Genomic DNA, 20798 nt, shown 5'->3' with positions numbered 1-20798 from the left:
CCATAAAAGAGGATGCCGTTAGTCTACGAATCGAAAATTCTGAGCAGCCTTTTTTTTCAATATTTATAAAATATAAAAGATAGTGACTTTTTTAAAAGGAATTATTCTGAAAATGGTGAGGAACGGACAACAATGGTCTGTGGTATGATTCTTCGAATCATCGGTGTGATAATATGTAAATCTAATTTGATTCCAAAACTCGTTTAAATTCGTAATTACTTGTACAAGCAGATAAACTTACGGGGTTAAGTTCAGCCAAACGCATACAAATATCGAAAAAATTTCGTGTGTCCAAAACAACGCCGGGCCTAAGTGTTTGCACATCTTCTTTGTCCATTACCCGACCACTTAGTCTGACATGAGACGATAAAAATAGTCCCTTTCTGTAGACGAAAACGTTGGCCTTCCAGAAATATTATGTAATTGAAACCGCCCTGGACCATTTGTTCATGTGTAACGCAAAACTGACTTTTAACATTTAGTGTATCTTTTTACAAACACAATACTTACTATACTATTTTAATACAAAACATACAAAGCCACTATGTTGCGAGCGCAAACTGTATTAAAACATAGGAATTTCTTTTGGTTTGATTAGTAAAAAAGAAGAAAAATATACAAATGCAAGGCAGTTTGTAACGTGCATCAGGATAACCTCAGTCTCAGACATATGGTAATATCGAAAACCACACGTGTTTTCAATGAGCAGATCTTAAATTTTGACAACACTTACACAGCGCTTATCAATATCAAGGCGTCTTACTATTTTTTTAATAATCCCGTTTCTTAATTTATCCCAATGCACGTTACTTAACTTTACAATGGTAATAAATGGATGGAATTCAAAGTAGTCACATACAACACCCTCCAATCAGTGGTGAAAGAAGCAGCGGTCGTGTTAAAAGCTTATCCTCAATCTAATAGAAATCTCGCTCCTCGGTTAAATATATCAGGAAACGTAATAGGTATTTCCAACCCTTGACGACACCTGACTAGATCTGATAAATTTGTCAAATAAATTCCAGGAAGGGCGTTAGGTTGCGCTGGCCTGTTTTATGGGGAAACAATTTGCTTAAATCTACCCCAAGAACATTAAGTAGGTTGTAATTTGGTGGATAAATTGGTTTGTCCGCGAGTTACGCGGGTGTTTTAAGGACTCTTGGATGCTTTGGAGCAAATTACATTACCAACTCTCTCATTTTGTTGCCTTTCTTACCTTTTATTATCATCTTACAGTTAACGTCAAAATGTATATTAAATTTGGTGACGTCGACCATCTCCAGTCTATCCCGAGTTCCCGACTACTGCTAAAATGTCATACCCAGCTTTTAGACTTTAGTCTATCTGGGCAGCCATTGTAATATCTTTCCGCACAGACACACAACATTAATAATACAACGTATTTTACCTTGGAAACATTGCATCTGTTCTGAATAGAACATTGTACTTATTTTAACTGCAAATGTAAAACTGTATCGTTAAGATACCGACGTTGTTAACCATGGAATGGTTATTAGAGTGAACGATAAGGCTGAGATCTCCGGGAATGATTGCAGCTCGAAATGGAACGAAGCAGATACAAAGTTGCTAAATAAAGAATAGACTGCAATACTTTAAATGCTAACTGATGCTACTAGGTTAGTAATGTCGACGTCTTTTATAGTACATATTACAAAGTATGATAATCTTATTCAAAACATTCACGTTTTATTCATTTCTCTCGTTTCTGTTTACACCACATCACATTTGAATAAAGCTTCTCTTAAATGTCTATCTCGCATCTCGCCCCATCAGTCTTGTCTTCCCAAAAAACGACTATCCGTCCGAATGAGCTTATTAATAATACGTCCAAAAATATCCCGTCCAAAGGGTTTTTCAATGGAGGAATTATTTTTTTAAGACCGAGAATTTCTTCCGGTCCGTTAAGGTCTGTTAATAAATATTCATAAGGGGGCCGGGTTTTCAGATTTCCTCGCCTTAATGAATTCGCAGTACAATCGAGGGACATACGTACTTTGAGCTGATTTCTTTCTCCTCGGACCGTTTTTTAGGTGAAATATTTGTTGTTTTTGTTTCGTGGCCTTTGAAAATGTTTCAAAGGCACGTTAAAAGCAAAGAGAAACACGAATTAAATATGAAGCTAAGATTTCTCCCGAACATAGTGAAATGAATGAGTTTTTGACAATTTGGACTATGGGACCCTAGGCCGCCAAGAATATATTTATATGTAAATGACGTTACATACTGCACTGGAAGTCATAAGGAGTCTCTATCAATTTGATATGGTTCCCAAATTTGTTAGCCAAGGTCATAATCGACCGAGTGTATCTAAACAAGGCTAAATATTACTGATTATGTAAAAGGAATACCGATTATTACCGACCCCTTTGCCTTTATAAACAATTCTTCAACATCGACCACTTTATATTCCTCCCGTATCCACACTTAATCACAAATGGAGATTCAATGCTAAACGAAAAAAGTTGAACAAGCTTAAAGCAAATTTTTGTTTCACACAAGGCGAACTCATTTCGGAGCGAACTTTCCCGGAAGCCACGCCCGCTGTCCCCTCTGTAAAACCCTGTTTTATTTATATTTAGACGCGAAGGTGACGCCCTCTAACTTTATTACGAAGATGGATGGTTTGTTTTTTTCATTCGTGTCCTGTTGAATCACAACTCCCCCATTTTTCGGTAATGGATGCTAATAACCTTGTCTGTTTTTATGCAAAATTGACTGAAAACTTGGTTTCAAAGTTCCTATACAATTTCGAATGAAGTGGTGAAGCTCTTGATCAATTGACCTCGCAAACGAACCTTGGAAGCAAATACGTGATGAGTATTCCATTCCATTGTTTTGTTTGAAATTGAAATGAGAACTGCATATAATGATATAACGCCCAAGAACGGTGCAGTAGAGTGGTTGCATCGAACTGTTGTGAAATTTAATCCAAGTATTTGTAAATTATATTACCCGCTTTCTAGTGGCAGTGCGTGTTATACCGTCACTTGCCCGTTCATACACATCTATTATGAATGGATGGAACGTCGCGTTGCCATACCTATTGTGCGGTGAAACTTTGCTCGCATAAACTTTACGATTAGCTGGCTTATTCAGCTTTTATACAGCCAGACTGAAAAGGTCTCACGTGTCAAAGCATTACGGCATAAACTTCAACGGAATGCTAATACCCGAGCATTCAAAATTAGAAACGCTTCAAAGGCGGTAGCAGTAAGGGGAGAACTTCAAACGTATTTGAAGTAGCTTTAGTATTTGTTTGCGTAATTGGGAAAACAGACCTCTGGCACGCCAATAGTTATGGCCGATTGTCGAGCATGATTGTCAAATGAATTGAGTTCGTACCAACTAACTGCAATGGTAAGGGAATTCAAATTCCCTTTGAATACTATGTATATTTACATTATGTTATAAACGAAGAAGGTCGTAAATGTATTACTTTGATATGCTCCTGTTACCTTTTAACTTTGAACCGTGTTATAATAGTGCATCGACATTTGCTTGCTTTGCATAAGAATCTGCAATCGACTGATTTTCTACTTGAATGGGTTTGTTATAAAGTCATTATTATATAAATCGATTATTGATCGCCTTGCAGTAGAATGATGCAAATATTCAGATTTAATGGTATGAAACTGAATTAGGTAACAAACAAAAGCCACGAAGTAAAATGGAGTATGCAAGAATATGGTTATACTTTGACATGTATCTAAGTCTATACTTATACAAAATATAAACTCCAGGAATAGTCACAGCTCTGGTCTCGCCAGGTGGAAAATCTCTTTGTTCTGCTTTTATATTTCTATTTTAGTAATGTTTTCTTTCATGTAAACTTCAACAAATATTTATAAACACTTAAGTAACTTTGGAATTTTAATAGAGCGTACTTTTATGTTTTATTATTATGTACCTGGTCTACTTAATTTTAGGTAGCTAAAAATATGCTGGTTGCTTTGCTCTTCATGTTCTTATTCGGGGTAGAGTTAAGAATTTAAAGATCATTACTAGAATTTTTACAATAACTTACCATTTTAAAAGATGTATACTCGTTTGCCCGCTTGTTATGATCTTGATTTAAATTTACTAATACTTTACTTTCTTTTGTCTCCAGGTCTTAGCGGTTCAAAAGCTGATCTCCAGCATCGGCGCGAAGTGTTCGGTTCTAACCTTATCCCGCCGAAGCCGCCCAAAACCTTCCTGACCCTAGTGTGGGAGGCTCTGCAAGACGTGACGCTTATCATTCTGGAGGTGGCCGCCGTTGTATCGCTAGGGTTGAGTTTCTACAAACCGTCCGACGACGATAGTGACATAGGTGAGTTACAAACTAATGTTATAACTCTTCTTGATGTGTATTAAGTTACCTTTACTGATGATAAGTTTGCACGAGAAGTCAAAGACTAGGAGTACATTATAAACGAAGTGTATTCAACATTATAAGTGTATTCAACTTGTTTTAATTAACACTACTATACTAATAGTAGTATACGACAAAATTAGTGATATTTTCAATATCTGGTTTAAAAAAGTCTTATGACAATTCATATGCATGAAAAACATCAAAATATCAAAATTTGTTGCCACTTGTTTACTACTCGTTGAAAACTACTCTAGAACTAGGATTCTCTATAGTCGCTTTTCAGTAGAGTGAAAATAAATTACGTAATACATCTTTTATGTTAGTCGTGTCATTGAAATTCTAATCTCTTTTATTACTAGTCTGTTTATGCAGTTCAAATTGTCACGATAAGCATACGTTGCCATGACTTTAATTATTTTTCAGACTTCACGATTTTCTAAAAAAAGATAACGGGTTGTAATAGTCTAAATAATTCAATTTACAGTTTACCTTAATTTACAAATTACAGTTTACCTTTATTTTTTAATTGTTCTTATTGTTCGCCATTTTTTTTTTCGTACGACAATTCCTAATTTACATTTCGTAATGAATCTCTGTCATTATGTCTATATCCCATACTTTCGTATTGTATCGTACGGTATTGTATCGAAATCGTTGTAGTATCAACGTGTTCCCCGTTAAAATATTCATCACATTCGCAGTCATGAATAACGGATTGTGTGCTCATGTCCCGTCAGTTTGGGTTAGATTTTAATCCAATTTTATTGCACACTGCGACAATTTGATTGCAATGTTTGTCAATGTTGATTGCATTGCATCATTGCAATCACTTTAAAAAACACGCCCACTGATTGGATTGTTTTCAGTTTTATCACCTGTGGTTTATTGTATATTTATTTTTCACTACAATTTGGATTCTGTTGTGTTTAGTAATTTTTAAATTAGGTACGGTAGGAGCGACGCTTGGGAAATACAGCAGTGTCAGACACAAATCACAAATGTGACTACCAGACAGTGTAGACACATGTTAATTTCTGATTCAGACAAATTTCTGTCCAGAACGGAAATTCAACATTGTGTGCCATCCTTGCGGGACATCGAAAAACTTCGATTATAGCTTGCAAGTGCGATAACTGTTGTAGACAATATAATTAATGAATATATTTTCTCTTTTCAATGACTATGTGGATAGACGATCCTGGTAAGAATGAATGTAAAAACACGATTGCTCGTTCCATGTACTCAAGTCAAGGCACTGACAATGATCACGAACTGCAACTAAATCTCGATCAATTCGATGATTCTAGGCGTTTCTAGACCATGGTCTCTGTCGAAGGGCTGTCCAGAGACCATGGTAGTAGGGCATGGTTTAGTTGCCTTCAGGTCTTGAGTACTGTGTTTTAGATGCACTGTTGTACCCTGTCCTGATTGCTTCACTATTAGTAAACCTTCTAGGTCCTTCCCCCAATAAGGTATAGCAGACTCATTGTTAGAAGTATTTATAACTACTATGATGCTTCTATTTTTATTTACTTTTTCATGTTTAGATTCGTGTTCCATTAGATATAGGTCATTTATATTGTCTGTAACATTTCCAAACTCTTCAGTATCCTTCCTATTAATGGTGCTTGTAGCTTCTCCCCTGCTTGTATGCTTTAAGGATGCTATGTTATCTATATCTGTCCTTTTCCCTTGAACCTTTATAAATGTTATAGCATCTCTAGTTACTATTATATTTTCTACATACACTTCTACATCTATCTCATACATTTATAAATCCATGACGTAGAAAATAAGACTAATTATAAGTAATCTACTAGAATAATGTAATTAATCATGTAAAGATTGTAAAGTAATATGTTAGAGTATACAAGAATGCTTAATAGTATCCTTGAATATATTAACGACATTAAAATACTGTTCCATTAAAATTAGGCGAAGCTCAAGTATTTACTATACATATAAAACTTATAACCCCTCAGTCGTATAGTCTATTTTTATGTCTATTGTAATTATCGAAATACAAGTCATTATTATCGCTACAGCTTTCATCGCCATTTCATTTAAATAACCGCTTATAGAATCGATAAACAATGTGTAATTAGGGTATCGTCTTGGGTCGTCCCATTCGTTTTTCGTCAAGTTCTTAAATTAGTCCTATTCTGCTTTCGTCACTCATTCTACATTGAAAGCCACAGACGATTGTGACGAATGTAGACTGGGTGACGAAAGCAGAATAGGACTAATTTAGGAACTTGACGAAAAACGAATGGGACGACCCAAGACGATACCGTAATTAGGGGTGTAGGACATTTAACGTATCTTTTCGATTGTCTGTAAGTTATATCTGAAAAGATACGGCGGCGTCGGGATCCACATCAGTGTAATAACCGCTAAGAATCGAAATCTTCATATCTGACATATCTAATTACCCAGCCCTTAAACTGCCACGACCTTGCCACATGAGATACCATCGGCAGTAACTTTTATTAGGCCAGCATCAATCTTGCTCACCGTAATCCCGGGCTTCGGGGCTCCGTCTTGTTTGCCCTGGTTACAATGAAAATACTTTGATATACCTCCGAATATAGGCATTGTGCCTTTGTGAGCTTTAGAGATTATGAACGGATCTCAAATTTTGCATATTTGTACGTTTTGTGTACTTATGTTTCGGCCTTTTTGACTTCTGTAACAAATGGACATAGAGCTGGTTTTAATTAATTACTAACTTTAAATGAAGGTAGTTACTCGTATTCAGAATTAGAAAGAGTAAACTGACAGCTGTTGTAACATTTCATAAGATTATGCATTATCGTTCAAATGTTGTTAATCTACTTTTTATGACTTAACCCTTTATAAGGCATAACGGTGTCGGGAAATATGCAAAATTGAACTATATCACTTTGAAATAAAGTTCAAATTCAAGTGGGAAATATATTTCCTCTGCCTTATAAAGGCTTAAACTTACTTTATTTATATGGCTTCGTACCTTCTCTAATACGTGTTATTCAATATTGTTTAAAACTGCTATCATTTTACTCTTCTTAAACCTAGATATCAGAATAGAAAGGTTTTATTTTTTAAAATCAGCTTCGTAGATAAGAACAAATCATCAGGAGACAACCAAATCTCAATAAATTGCCAAAAAAATATTATTAATATCAACCTTGTTTCGGTGCTAGAGTACTCTGGCTCTGAACTTGTAGTGAGTTTTGGTGATCACCTGACGAAATGTATATATTTACGTATTGTATTTTCTGGTTTTATTCTCCCTATTTGAATTTACAGCCTGTATATGTAGTTAATTGCTAAGTAAACCGTCGATCTCATGGCTGGGTTGATTACAATCGGTCACATCATCGGGCCCAGTGAACCGGAGAAAAACTCTGCTGACAACATACTAATATACCCAACGTGCCATGCGAAAATGAACCATCTTACAAAGACATAAATGCTCAAATGTGAAAGTTCCCAGGGTTAAATCAAAGGAGCGTATTTCCATCGAGGTGTTCATTCGAAAATGAATCTTGTTAGTGAAAGGTTTAGGTTTTATTTTTATTGGTATTGGAAATGTTTTATTGCAGAAGTAGTTTCTATAAATCTATAGTGTGAACGTTGTCAAAGGCCCGTAACTATTCTATTCAGAAATATGTAATCATATAATGTACCTACTCTCAGAGAATACTGGATTTTTTGTAAACCTAGAAATCCTTAAATTTTTCTTCAATAGTATTTTAACGTGTGAAATTTTTGATTTCACACTACTTGTTAAATATTTTGTTGAAAGAAAATAACCTTAGCTTTAGCATTCGTTTTACTGGATTATTTTTTAGATTAGAAGTACTCTTAAAAAGTAGATTAACTTACTTACCATAGTTTTGGGTCACAATACTATAGTTCTAACCGCCTCATTTTCGTGAACATGTTTTTGACATGTTTGTATCATTTGAATGGCATATTCAGTTATCCTTCTTTGAATACGTCTTCACGAAAATCATGCAGAACATATGCTTAAAATAATTTAAGTACCCATTTGTAACTTTTAGCTTAATCCTGTGGCCATTCGGGCTTGACAATATTCGTATTTTCTTACTTGAAATTGGAGCCCATTTGACTTAGATTTAGAAAATCATCCCTTACGCAAACAATAATCGACTGTAGTGCTAAGCTTCCTATACCATAAGAGTGATAGTATAGAATAGACTAAGCATAAGCATCAATATTTCATAAGCACCTATATAATATCATTATTCAATTATTCAAGTATATTGTAGCCCAAAATCGTCGTGAGCGATGTGTGAAATTCATTTATAGACATGGAACATCGTTACAATATCCGAAAACGTCCTCTACTTCACAAAAACCCTCTCCAAGGAGGACAACAAATAGCAATAAGCCTTTATAGAACAAAGTGCAATATAGTTTTATAATAGTTTAGAAATACGCTGCTTAAGGGCGTCCCCTGGCTGGCGCGGGTGCACGGAGCGGCCATTGTAGGTACAGGGGCCCACAGATTACCAGTTCGCCGGACCATATCAGCCTGTTAGTTAATCCCAAAAGGTGACAGTTCCGAACAACTGACAGGTTGATATCGTCCGGCGAATTGATAATCTGTGGGCCCCTTAAAATCCTTCGCACGCGTCCACGTCAGTTAGCGTTGCTCATACTATTATTCGTTAACTCACCCGGTGCAACCGCGTCAGCTAGCAGACGCCTTAATAGTTGTGTTCGGCTTTTGTCTCATATCATGTATGTTACTAAGGTGACCCTAACGTTACAGGACATCTGGACGAAGAGGAGGGGCACTACCAATGGATCGAGGGGCTCGCGATATTAATATCTGTCATAGTCGTCGTTATAGTCACAGCGTTCAACGATTACACGAAAGAGAGACAATTCAGGTGAGATTCTACTATTTTGGTATTTCTATGTGGGGAAAGCCGTCTATAAGGGAAGACTGTCTATATACAAGCTCTTTCGTCGTTTGTAATTCCTGCGTTTGTACACGTAATCCGCTAGCAGAATGTCGGTTGGCAGAAGGAGGGAAACTCTTCCTTTCTGGCTGTGTCTGAGCGATCTAAGTGGAAAAATACGAGAGTTCTTGCCTTATGACAGTCTTCATTGACCTTACTACAGTATTACAGTGTACAATTTTGCTCTAAAGTAAGATCAAATTGTATCCAAACTAAGATTTTGAGCCCTCCCAATCCGGCCCGCTCAAAGGAACCGGGAGAGGTCAAAAGAAACAGTATGAGAATTCCTTGCATCTCCTACAAGTATTTCTCTTGCCCCAATGTTACCCTTACCGCATTTAACCTTCCATAAATAACCTGTAAAAATTGTCTCAAAACTATCCGATTTTTGTTAGTGTCCAATGTCGCTACGAAGAAGTTTCCACTATCACAACCCCATTTTTACATCCGCAGAGGACTTCAATCGCGGATAGAGGGCGAGCACAAGTTCGCAGTAATACGCGGCAACGAGGTGAAGCAAGTGCCCATCAGCGAGATCGTGGTCGGCGACGTCTGCCAGATCAAGTACGGCGATCTACTGCCCGCCGACGGTATACTGATGCAGAGCAATGACCTCAAGGTAAGATCCGGGGCTATGTGAAGCAAGCGATCGGCGAGATCGTGGTCGGCGACGTCTGCCAGATCAAGTACGGCGACCTGCTGCCCGCCGACGGCATACTGATGCAGAGCAATTACCTCAAGGTAAGATCCAAAGAGTATTATGACTGCGTGCCACTAAATAGTTCACAATGGTATGAAGTACCTACCCATCAGCGTCGCCAAACTTGGATCAATTAAAAGAAATCCATCTCGTTATTGGAGTCTTGACTCTGCCTTGATTGTGCCTTGGCACTGCTTCTCTTGTTTATCTGCAAAATAAAAGCTAGTCAGATAGTAAAAAATCTACAAACTGCAAGTTTATAGGTACTAGTTTTTTTCTATCACCACCCAGCTGTAGCGTCTTGCCTTCTTTAAGCACATGCTTATACAATTTTTAGAGTTCCGTACCCAAAGGGTAAAACGGGACCCTATTACTAAGACTTCGCTGTCCGTCCGTCCGTCCGTCCGTCTGTCTGTCACCAGGCTGTATCTCACGAACCGTGATAGCTAGACAGTTGAAATTTTCACAGATGATGTATTTCTGTTGCCGCTATAACAACAAATACTAAAAACAGAATAAAATAAAGATTTAAGTGGGGCTCCCAAACAGCAAACGTGATTTTTGACCAAAGTTAAGCAACGTCGGGCGTGGTCAGTACTTGGATGGGTGACCGTTTTCTGTTTGCATTTTTTTCCGTTTTTTTTTTTGCTTTATGGTACGGAACCTTTCGTGCGCGAGTCCGACTCGCACTTGCCCGGTTTTTACGGATATAACAGACCAGTGTCCTTACTATCGATCGATCCAAACATGACAACACATCAAAGAAAACACGCATCCAAATAGAAACGAACGTCGTCAAATTACAAGTATTCAAGTATTCTATTTATGTTTTCTCATTCAATTAACGCAGACGAGCGTTATATTTCAAAGCTAACAGTCTCTTGAATATAACAGCGTTTTAATACGTCCCTTATTTTAGTAGGAAAATCGATAACATGGTTAGCCAGACAGTTAGACGTAGCTAGAGTTAGAACATGTTAAAGTTTTCATGCTACGTCAAGTTTGGTGCTCCTATGGGATGTATATGCATTGTCACTGCTGAGTCGGTGCAAACTTAGAGTGGTACTTTTTTCCTTGGTATAACTACGTCTCTATATAATGACAACAACACACCTGAACAATCTCACACCTGATTATGCCGAAGACTGGGCAAAGTGGAGAAGATTGAGTAGAAAAGAGGACCCTGGTGCTAGGTCGGGAAAACGCTAGGTTGAAGAAGACACGTCTCTATATTGATATTTCTTTGACAAAATAAATGTATGACATTAATATGTGACGTTATCTATGAAAAGGGACCTTATTGTCAATGGCGCCATTATTAACGATGCTCCGATATAAATACAATACCGCACGACGCTGTGCGGCGTGAGCGCCATCGACAATAAAGTCCCTTTTAAGAGATAATGCCCCACATACAACAGGTGTAATGGTAAGTAACATGTTGATAATATCTATCCTGTATAAAAACAAGTCTAGCCATCGAATCCTTATCGGATGCCGGTCGCCCGCAACGATGGCGCCTAATTCGATAACGCCATCGAACCCAATAAGTTTTCCTTCTCTTATCAGTTGTATCACTATATAATCTCCTATAATAATCGATTAACCTGAGATTCCTTACAATCCGATCGAAGCCTAGCCTAGATGATAATCGTTAATGACAATACCAATCCAAATTTTAAGAATGTATGGAAATAGTCACCTGACTTTTCGTAGCATCTGTCATCCCGATACATTTTTTTTCACCTTGGCTAGGCTCTCAGTAGACTGATAAGACGTCGACAACTCCTCTATAACCTTCTATTCTAGTACACACCTTATACTACCACGTGTCACGTTTTTCTTGTCTAGACTCTCTCAGGTGTAAATAAAATCTAGTATTCGAATTTATGAAGCCTTAAATGACGTACCACATATGCAGATGTCGCTAGTGACGTTGTCACAGTCGCAATCACTAAATTCGCGTTGATTGACGGAAGGTCAGCTGGCGGAATTGGTAACGCATTGGACCGGCAATCCAAGGATGTGGGTTCGAGTCCCACGGGCCACGTTGGCCAGAGTTGATCATCGTTGATTTTTACATTGTGATTGACATCTGTATTTACAATTTATAGATTATGAAGCCTTATCAAATTCCCCATAGCGTAATCCATCAGCTTGTCCTTGCCCTACTCACCGTGTAACACTTCCCTCCCCTAATTCAATAATACCATCAAAACCCAATAAGCCAGCAGCCCTTATCGCCAATATCTCGTATATTAATCGTTTAACAGGTGGCAGTAATGCCTGGCGCTATCACCTACGGCTCGTGCGTCACCGATAAGCGTTATTGGGTTATCGACTGATAAGTGATAAACCGCGCGCTGTGGAATTTTGCATCGTTACTGGCTTAGGGCTACACGCCCTTTTAACGTAAGGCTTCGCACTGTACTTAAAAGAGTCTATGCTCGTGTCGCAGTCGTTTAGTATTAGCTTATGTGCGACTTTCATCATCATCATCAGCCTACTTTCGTCCACTGCTGGACATAGGCCTCTCCTATTGCACGCCATTGAGCACGATTTGCGGCAAATCTTGATCCAGCTCTTGCCAGCCGCCTTGCGAAGGTCATCGCTCCATCTAGTCTGAGGGCGTCCTACACTACGCTACGTTGTCACATTTACCTAAGCTTTTTTAGGTAGGCAGACTTCAAGAGAAATCTAGCAAAGCAATGAACCGTCATCTAGTACCCACATAAATAAGTACGGTGGCCACTATTGACCTAGGGCGTACAACTCCACGATTTGAAAAACAACTTACTGGAACTATTTCAATAGTTATCCTCCCTTTTTCCCAGCGTCCATATGATGAAGTTCTCCCAACCTCACAAAAAAACTGGTGTTGTTTTTCTTTTTGGACCTTATTTTATGGTCCTGACACAACATCATCGTGTTAACGCCTCATACAAGAAAATGCTACCACAGAATTTGGATTCTGACATATCAAGGTTGATTTGTTTGCACCTAGGCAGCGATGGCGCTTGTATGTATGGACCGTGTAGGTATGGACCTATCATAGACTAGGAATCCTCTTAGAGCAGTTATTTCATGCAACCGATGATGCCAAAAATGCGGGGGTGCGCGGGACGAGGTGAGCGATATCCCATGCCGTGATTGGTCATTTCAAAGACACGGACGTCACACAAAGACACTTTCGACTCGAACATGGAGTAAAATTACCGTATGCGTGGCAGAGGGGGTAGCGAGACTATGGCGACAGGCTGGTGGCTGGTACGTAGGTTGTTCCATAAGTCTTGCAAAAGTGTAACTTCTTATTAAGCTTTTTCCAAATAAAAACCATCACTGTTAATACACTTATGCATGCGTTCTAACCATGTATCTAACATGATCTTCCATCGCTCCTTTGTGACACTGGCGCAGGCTTCATTCCATGCACTCAATAGCTCGTCATCAGTTGCAAACCTTCGTCCTTTTAATTGGCTCTTGATCAGCGGGAAGAGACCAAAATCGCACGGTGCAAGGTCGGGGCTATAAGACGGATGGTACAGCACAGTAAGCCCCGATTGCTCCAAAAACTCCCGAGTTCTGATCGCACGCATTATGATGGTGGAAGTGCCAACTGCCCAGATGAGAGACCCAGAGAGAACATAACTTTTTAACTTTAAGGTCTTCGTGTAAAATTGAATTTAGTGTTGATGCACTAATGTGGAAAATATCCTCAATCTGTCTGCACGTAATTCGCCTATTAATAGTTATCAGTTTTCTAACAGCGTCTATGTTTTCTTGGGTCCTGCTTGGAAAGGGTCGGCCCGGTCTTTCGTCGTCGTCTAAATTATAGTTGCCTCTTTGAAATTCCTTGTACCACCTGAATACGGTAGAAAGGGAAGGGCACTCTTTACCAAAGGCACCGAACATTTCCTCGTGGCACTCTTGGTAAGATAATCCACGTTTGAAATTATAATAGAAAATCACTCTGTACTCGTGGTTTACCCTTGTTTACCCGTGGTTTTCACAATTGTTTCGATCTATTTACCGACTATCACTGCTGGCAGGCTCAACAAACACATCATGTAAGAACTTGTAATTAGTGGCAAATAACCATACGCTCAGTCATACATGGCAAAGCTTGTTAGATTCCTTCCATTGCAAGACTTATGGAACAGCCTACGTATTTATGGACCTACACAGGTAAAAACAAATGTAAAAAATTTACATTTAATGGTTTATGCAAGCGTCACAATCGAATTTATTAAGAGTTTTCGCGGCTCGGAGCGTGTTGCCAACCTTTGGCGTGATCTATAAAGCCCCTCTTTATCCTCCTCTATGGATAACCATAAAAATCTAAAATCGCAGCTTCACCTGCATGCATATTCATTAAGCTTCATGAATACCATTAATATTCGTGACACGCAGATTATTCGTTGTCGAATGCTCGCGATCGGCCACACTCTCATCCTGGATTTGGACGGATTAAGTTATTTAGGCTGCCTGTGGTTGTGTTTAGTTGTGGGTTTCATTAAAGTAGTTTTATCATTGGTATGCTAGGTATTTGTCATTATTCTATGTTTAAATTGAAAATTCAGATGTGGATATCTGTGTAAACTTCTTATTTAGTAAACACACGGACGTAAATTATAAACTTTACGGTCATACATTAACAAGCGCGGGCCGAGCCGTGTGTCCTCAGCTCGGCCCGCGCAGAATCCGGTCTGAGTAATTTCTCTTTATTCTCTAGCTAGGGGGTAGATTTCCAAAAAAGGGGACAATAGACCAGGGTTTACGCATTTCATAATCTTTCAAATGTACTTAAATGTGGCCTGACTATTATAAATACACACAGAAGGCATACAACGCTCTCCGTGTTCAATACAATAATGCGTTGAGGGCGCTGCTGCATTTACCGAGGTTTTGCAGTGCCTCGGGAATGTTCGCGGAGGCGCGTGTGGACTGCTTTTACGCCACCATGCGCAAGAGAGCAACCTCAGCAGCGCGGCGTGTGCGCGCCAGCGGCAGCGCTCTGCTGGCAGTCGTAGCCGACAGGCTTGACGGCCCATTTATGGGACACTGGTTGTCATTGCATGCACCAGTGTCCCATAACTGGACCAAATGACGGACCTTAGATTCTAGTTAGATTACGTATTTTATAATTAATTTGTTGACATTTTATATTCATTATTTTATATTGTTTTGTACCTATATTGTTTGCTATTGTGTCGTTTGAGTACTTGTATTGTGTGATCTGTCTTAGTGTTTTATGGGCTAAAAGCCTGAAATAAATGATATTTTATTTTTTATTTTTTTATAGGCCAGTATTCTTCAAAGTACTATATTTTCTATATAAATCAAACTTATTTACCTGACTGACAAAAATTAGTACGTAGTCTAATAAAAGAGTTCTTCGCATCCGATGTACCTATTTATATTTGGAGCGGTCTGAATAATTCCTTACTTAGCCGACCAATATTGTTAAAATAATCCTCTTTAATGTCTTTAACATAAATAAGGTACCAAACGATAATAATTGAACCTCCACTTAACGGTATCAGTCTTAGGCCCCTCTATTCATAAAACCATTAGTATACTCGTATCTTCATTTGTGCCGCTCGGCTACCTAAAGTTTCCCTGAAATGCGATATATGAAGTCTGACGTCACTACTCCAAACAGGCAAACATTCTTCACAAGCCATTGCAATTTCAACCTTGGCCCACAGTAAATAAGATCCTTATCCTTGTGGCGAGAATACTTAATATCCTTAAGGACTGACATGCGCAATGCGACATTTTATCGCGTAACATTTGTTTTAAGAACTCGTTTTAAAAAATATAGTCGCTAAGGACAGATAAGTTTTGTGCAAATAACGGATGTGATAAGGCTTTTGTCGTAATGATAAATATGTAAAAATAAATTATATGGGTCGCTAGGTCTTTAGATTTTGATAAAGCAAATTGAAACCTATTCCGTTTGACAAAAACTCAAATATCTCTGTTATTCTGTATGGATTTTGTACCTACAAAGTTTTTTAAATATATGAACGTAAGTTTTGGTATTCGTTCACATAATAAATGTATGAAATAAAACGTCGGTTGAAATCTTCATAAATGTGTAATGACGAAGCCATATAAGAATCGTAAAAGAAAGTGCTCGACTGTAAAAACTACAATATCGAGCAATAAATTCTGTATTACTTTAAGACTTGTTCGCTTATGGTTGTCATTTATGTATTTTAAGTTGTCTTAAACATGTATGTACTAGGTACCTAATAAAAATTGTTGACTGATGTTAATTATAATATGGGTATTTTGAAACTTACGAATAATCATGTTTTGATGTATACCAGTCGCTTTTCGGAAACAATGTAAGGTGAAAACACTGATCCCAATAAGGCCTAGTTTCCTCTCTGCCTGAAGAGGTCATATTCAGATGGTAGTCGTTTTCATAAAAACTAGTGTATAATTATTATATGCCAATTCTCGGAACCCTGGCTGACATATATTTATATTAATAAGTGGAAGATATACATATACCTATATGAATAAGTGGAATATATATTTCTGTATATATCATGGAACTGAGTATATATTTTTATAATTACAGATAGACGAATCATCGCTGACAGGCGAATCGGACCATGTCAAAAAGGGAGAAAGTTTTGATCCCATGGTGCTATCCGGGACTCACGTTATGGAAGGTGCGTATGAATTATTAGTAGTTAATATACAGGACGTTTCCTATAGGGCAGTGGGTCTACACTAACCTTGCGCCAACTTGATAAGCGACGCCATGCAGCATTAACGTGAAACCCCATGAAAACTTGATGCTGCCACACTTTGTCGGTGCAAAATTTAGCTTGACGGACTCTAGTGAGAGAAAATCAGAAACTGTAAAAGCATTTTAGATATTAATTAAGGAACCACGTACAGTTCGTTCGCGTTAAGAATGAGGTAAAATCGCCATTGTCCGCCGGTCTAGCCACGTCCGTAACCAACCACATCGTTCCTGATTAAGTTTACCTACTTACAGATTTGTTTATTAAAATAAAGACTATCAAGCTTATATACATTCTTGCTTACTTTTACTAATCCTTCCCCATTTACATTTCCAGGTTCAGGCAAAATGCTGGTCACAGCCGTCGGCGTCAACTCGCAAGCCGGCATCATATTCACGCTGCTCGGCGCCGCGGTCGAGAGCCAGGACAAGCAGATCAAGCAGATGAAGAAAGGTCAGTGACCCTATGTGACGTAGCATACACCCTATCCCAGCCATATTCAACCTTTTATGAGTGCCACAAAGACTATTACCTTGTAACCCCGAGCTGGGAATTGGCTTAAAGGTGGTTATGCATCTAATACCAGGAGCGACTTAAAAAAGGTTGACTATGACTGCCCTACCCGAAGGCCGTGAAACGCTCAGAGTCGGCCATTTTGTGACAAAAAAAAATGGCGGCGTCAAGCGCGCTCAGAGCGTTTCGAGGCATTAGATGTGGTGCTCTTTCTGATGTTGTCAACTTTGAACTAGTTTTGTGATTACTTTATTCAGTTTAAGAACTACCATTTTTAAATCTAACTTTGTGTTTTGGCAGTGATATACAGTTTAGTAATGTAACAGTTTCTTATGATGACGATGGTTTAAAAAATGATAAAATATAAGTACTGGAAACAGCTAAATTTCGAGTTAATTAATCCATTAAAATAATATTGGAAATAAAATATACAAAAAATCATACAGAGGCAATTTAAAATGTCTTCAGGGTTGATTTTATTGTACCTTTTTGTACTGTATTACAAAAGAGGGATGGGTTATAACTTATAAGAATGTACCAAATGAATATGTATTCATCAGAAAGAGCGCCTCTATAGCAAAATGCCCTTCAGATATAGCTGGCATTGTCATATTACTTTGCTCATTTTTAAGCCGCATATTCATATAACATATATAGCATAGTCGTAGCATAGAATAGATGCTTCGAATATAGCCGTATTTATAATAGCGTATTGTGCCATCGCAGTAATAGCAGTATACTTTATGTTAGTTGTCTAATATCAGAGAAAATACCAGATTCCTAAAATTCTGAAAATATCACAATTTCTTAGATTAAACAGTCCTCTGGATATAGTCTAGGTATTTTACTTTACCTGCAGTCCTATATCTGATTTCCTAAAGATATTGTCGCTTTTTTCATTTCATGATATTCTTATTTTCATATAATTGACACACGACAAAGAGTTTCAAAATATATTTTGTTATACTTGACACGACGTAAAATACACTACATACGAGTAAGTAGTGGAAATATTTATATTTCCTAGAGACCATTATCCATTTATCCAATTTTCATTATAAGACTTAATCCGGTTATTTATTTTCTGATATTGTAAAAAAAAACAACATAGTAACTCGATTATATCAGCTAAACTTTTAGTACATTCAAACTTAGACGTTATTTCAAGTGGCAGAAAGTTGATTTCAGGCTAAATGAGCAGGGTGGTAGCTTAGCTGCATACCTTAGTGTTCCCATTAAGATTTTCGACCCCTACCATCGATCCATCGCACCTGTCGACCTTCCTAGGAAATGAAATGTGGATGAAACAATATTTTTAAATATATATTTTAGGCTAAATTTTTTAAATATTGAAATCTTTATGATAAAAATTGGCCGCATTATCAAAATACAAAACTGGCTTCATTATATTTTATACACATTCAGTCTGAAAGCCAGAGTCAAGAATATCACGATTGTAATAAACATATGTACTATTTAATAATTTATAGTAAAATTGAATTATATTCTATATTACATTCATATGACTGCCGGCATCACAATACTATTTGAAACCGACTCATATAAAATTGTGCTCATATTACGCATAAATCATACTTTCTCGCCAAATGATGATTAAGACATACTTGATTGATTCAAATAGTGTTTCATCCACATACTGAGATTATTTTATTTATTGATAAATTTAAACCCAAAATAAAAATGTGGTTATGGTGAATCCTGTGAACGTTGTCCGTATATATGTTGTGTTAATATTAATAGCCTGAAATGTCTTGTGAAAGCATGGTATATAATACATATATCTTGTTATATCGTTGTAAAATTGTAGTCGAATAATTTAAATTATTCAATGATATAAGTAATCTCCTTCAATTCCTATTGTTTAAAAAAATATAAAATACCTTTTTACATACATTTTGTAAATGCAATCTTAGTCGCTACGTTCTTACACTTGAGGCCAATAAAAGTAACAAATTTATATTATATTTTTATTTAATTATAATTGTGTAATTGAAAGTGACACGTTTCTGTATGTTTTAATTCCTTATTTATACGTCATAAGGTGCAAAAATTATGCATTAACGTGTTGTAAAGTGTAAGAACGAGACATGTACCCATTTAGTTCTAGCTCCACATACATAGTGTGACCCATTCAATGACATCCGACTTTTTTTTTTCTCCACCCCCCGAACCCCGGCCTGCTGCACGCCCCTCCATGCGCCGATGACAAAAAACAAAACATACACATTCTGCATCGTGTAACTGTCGTGTTGACTGCATGACGAACAATTATGTCATCAATGTGTATGCTTGTGAACATGACGGATACGGATACGTAGAAGCTAAAAAGCAGCGAAAGGAACAGCGCAAGAGCATTGGCGGCGGTAAGTGATCCTATGCTATGCCGCTTCGTGCCACAATGTTACCTTATGCGGTATTCGAACATAATTGTAGTCGATTGGCCAATCGTGTTAGTTTTTGTGTTAGTTAGTCAGTTTTGAAGCAGAGTATAAAGCACAGTAATTGTAATCCGGCCTTTGTGTCATTGATGTTAATGATTTTCCTAGTCGTTTTATTACATTAAACAATAAACATGAGATCAAATCTAAGAATGTCGTTATTAATGTAAATCAAAGAATTTTCTAAAAAGAATACGATTTTATCGCCTTTTTAGCGACTCGATTGGCTCAATCTATTTCGTCCATTTACTTGTTTACTATTTATTTAGTTGCGTTTCTACCGTATAAGATAACTTTGTAGCACACACACCCCACGTACACGAGGGGAGACGCCATCTACAGTCGTCTATTATATAATAGCTTCCAAGCTTAAAGATCTGCCCTTAAGCATATAACCTAACATATCCACTGTAGTTATTAGAAATAAACAACAATCTAACTAACATTACTCACAACCCTTAAAACAACCCAATAAAATAACATACTTCATAACCGCATTTTAGATTTTTGCATTATCGAGTAGAGCCACTGTAGATAACCCTTTTAACTAATTTAGTGTATATTTTGTTAACATTTTAGTGGTGTTGGTAAAACAAATATGTAATACGCGCTTTCTAATTAAAATTTTGAAGTATTTTTAAATAGCAACACAGACACATAACAGCTAATAAAATGTAATATTAAAAGTCACAGTAATTAATTTGTCCCACAGTGTATTTTATAAAGACATTTTTTTCACGTAATAATTTCTTACACGAATAATTTTCATCCTCTCGGATCTTTCAAATGATCCTTAAAATCGTTTTGATGTTATCTGAGACTCGATTCTTGCTGTCATTGATGTTATAATATACCAACATATCGTATTTACATGCTTTTAAATCGAGGCGAGTACAATGAAAACTATATCGCCTATAGTACGAAATTGACTGTTTTTATCAAGCAGATACGTCTGAATATTTCTGCATTAAGTCTGCCTTTATTAAATAAAATAAATTGATCCATGTCACTGAA

At 37.3% G+C, this 20798-nt stretch overlaps 1 protein-coding gene and 1 non-coding gene across 2 annotated transcripts in view; both read left to right on the top strand.

Annotated features, from left to right (window-relative positions):
- Window positions 1-20798, top strand: part of LOC134675460 (plasma membrane calcium-transporting ATPase 2) — a 199351-nt gene that overhangs the window by 147312 nt on the left and 31241 nt on the right. The window contains exons 4-9 of the mRNA XM_063533729.1: window positions 4130-4330; window positions 9156-9276; window positions 9802-9967; window positions 16641-16734; window positions 17149-17265; window positions 19665-19709. Of these exons, the coding sequence (XP_063389799.1) occupies window positions 4130-4330; window positions 9156-9276; window positions 9802-9967; window positions 16641-16734; window positions 17149-17265; window positions 19665-19709 (744 nt within the window). The remainder of the gene's footprint in view (window positions 1-4129; window positions 4331-9155; window positions 9277-9801; window positions 9968-16640; window positions 16735-17148; window positions 17266-19664; window positions 19710-20798) is intronic.
- Window positions 12027-12105, top strand: Trnaa-ggc (transfer RNA alanine (anticodon GGC)). Its single transcript has one exon. It is a non-coding gene; the product is annotated as a tRNA-Ala (tRNA).

Source organism: Cydia fagiglandana, chromosome 22, assembly GCF_963556715.1.
Source record: "Cydia fagiglandana chromosome 22, ilCydFagi1.1, whole genome shotgun sequence".
NCBI lineage: Eukaryota > Metazoa > Arthropoda > Insecta > Lepidoptera > Tortricidae > Cydia > Cydia fagiglandana.
Note: the sequence above shows the minus strand (reverse complement) of the source record. Positions and strands in the feature narration are given on the sequence as shown.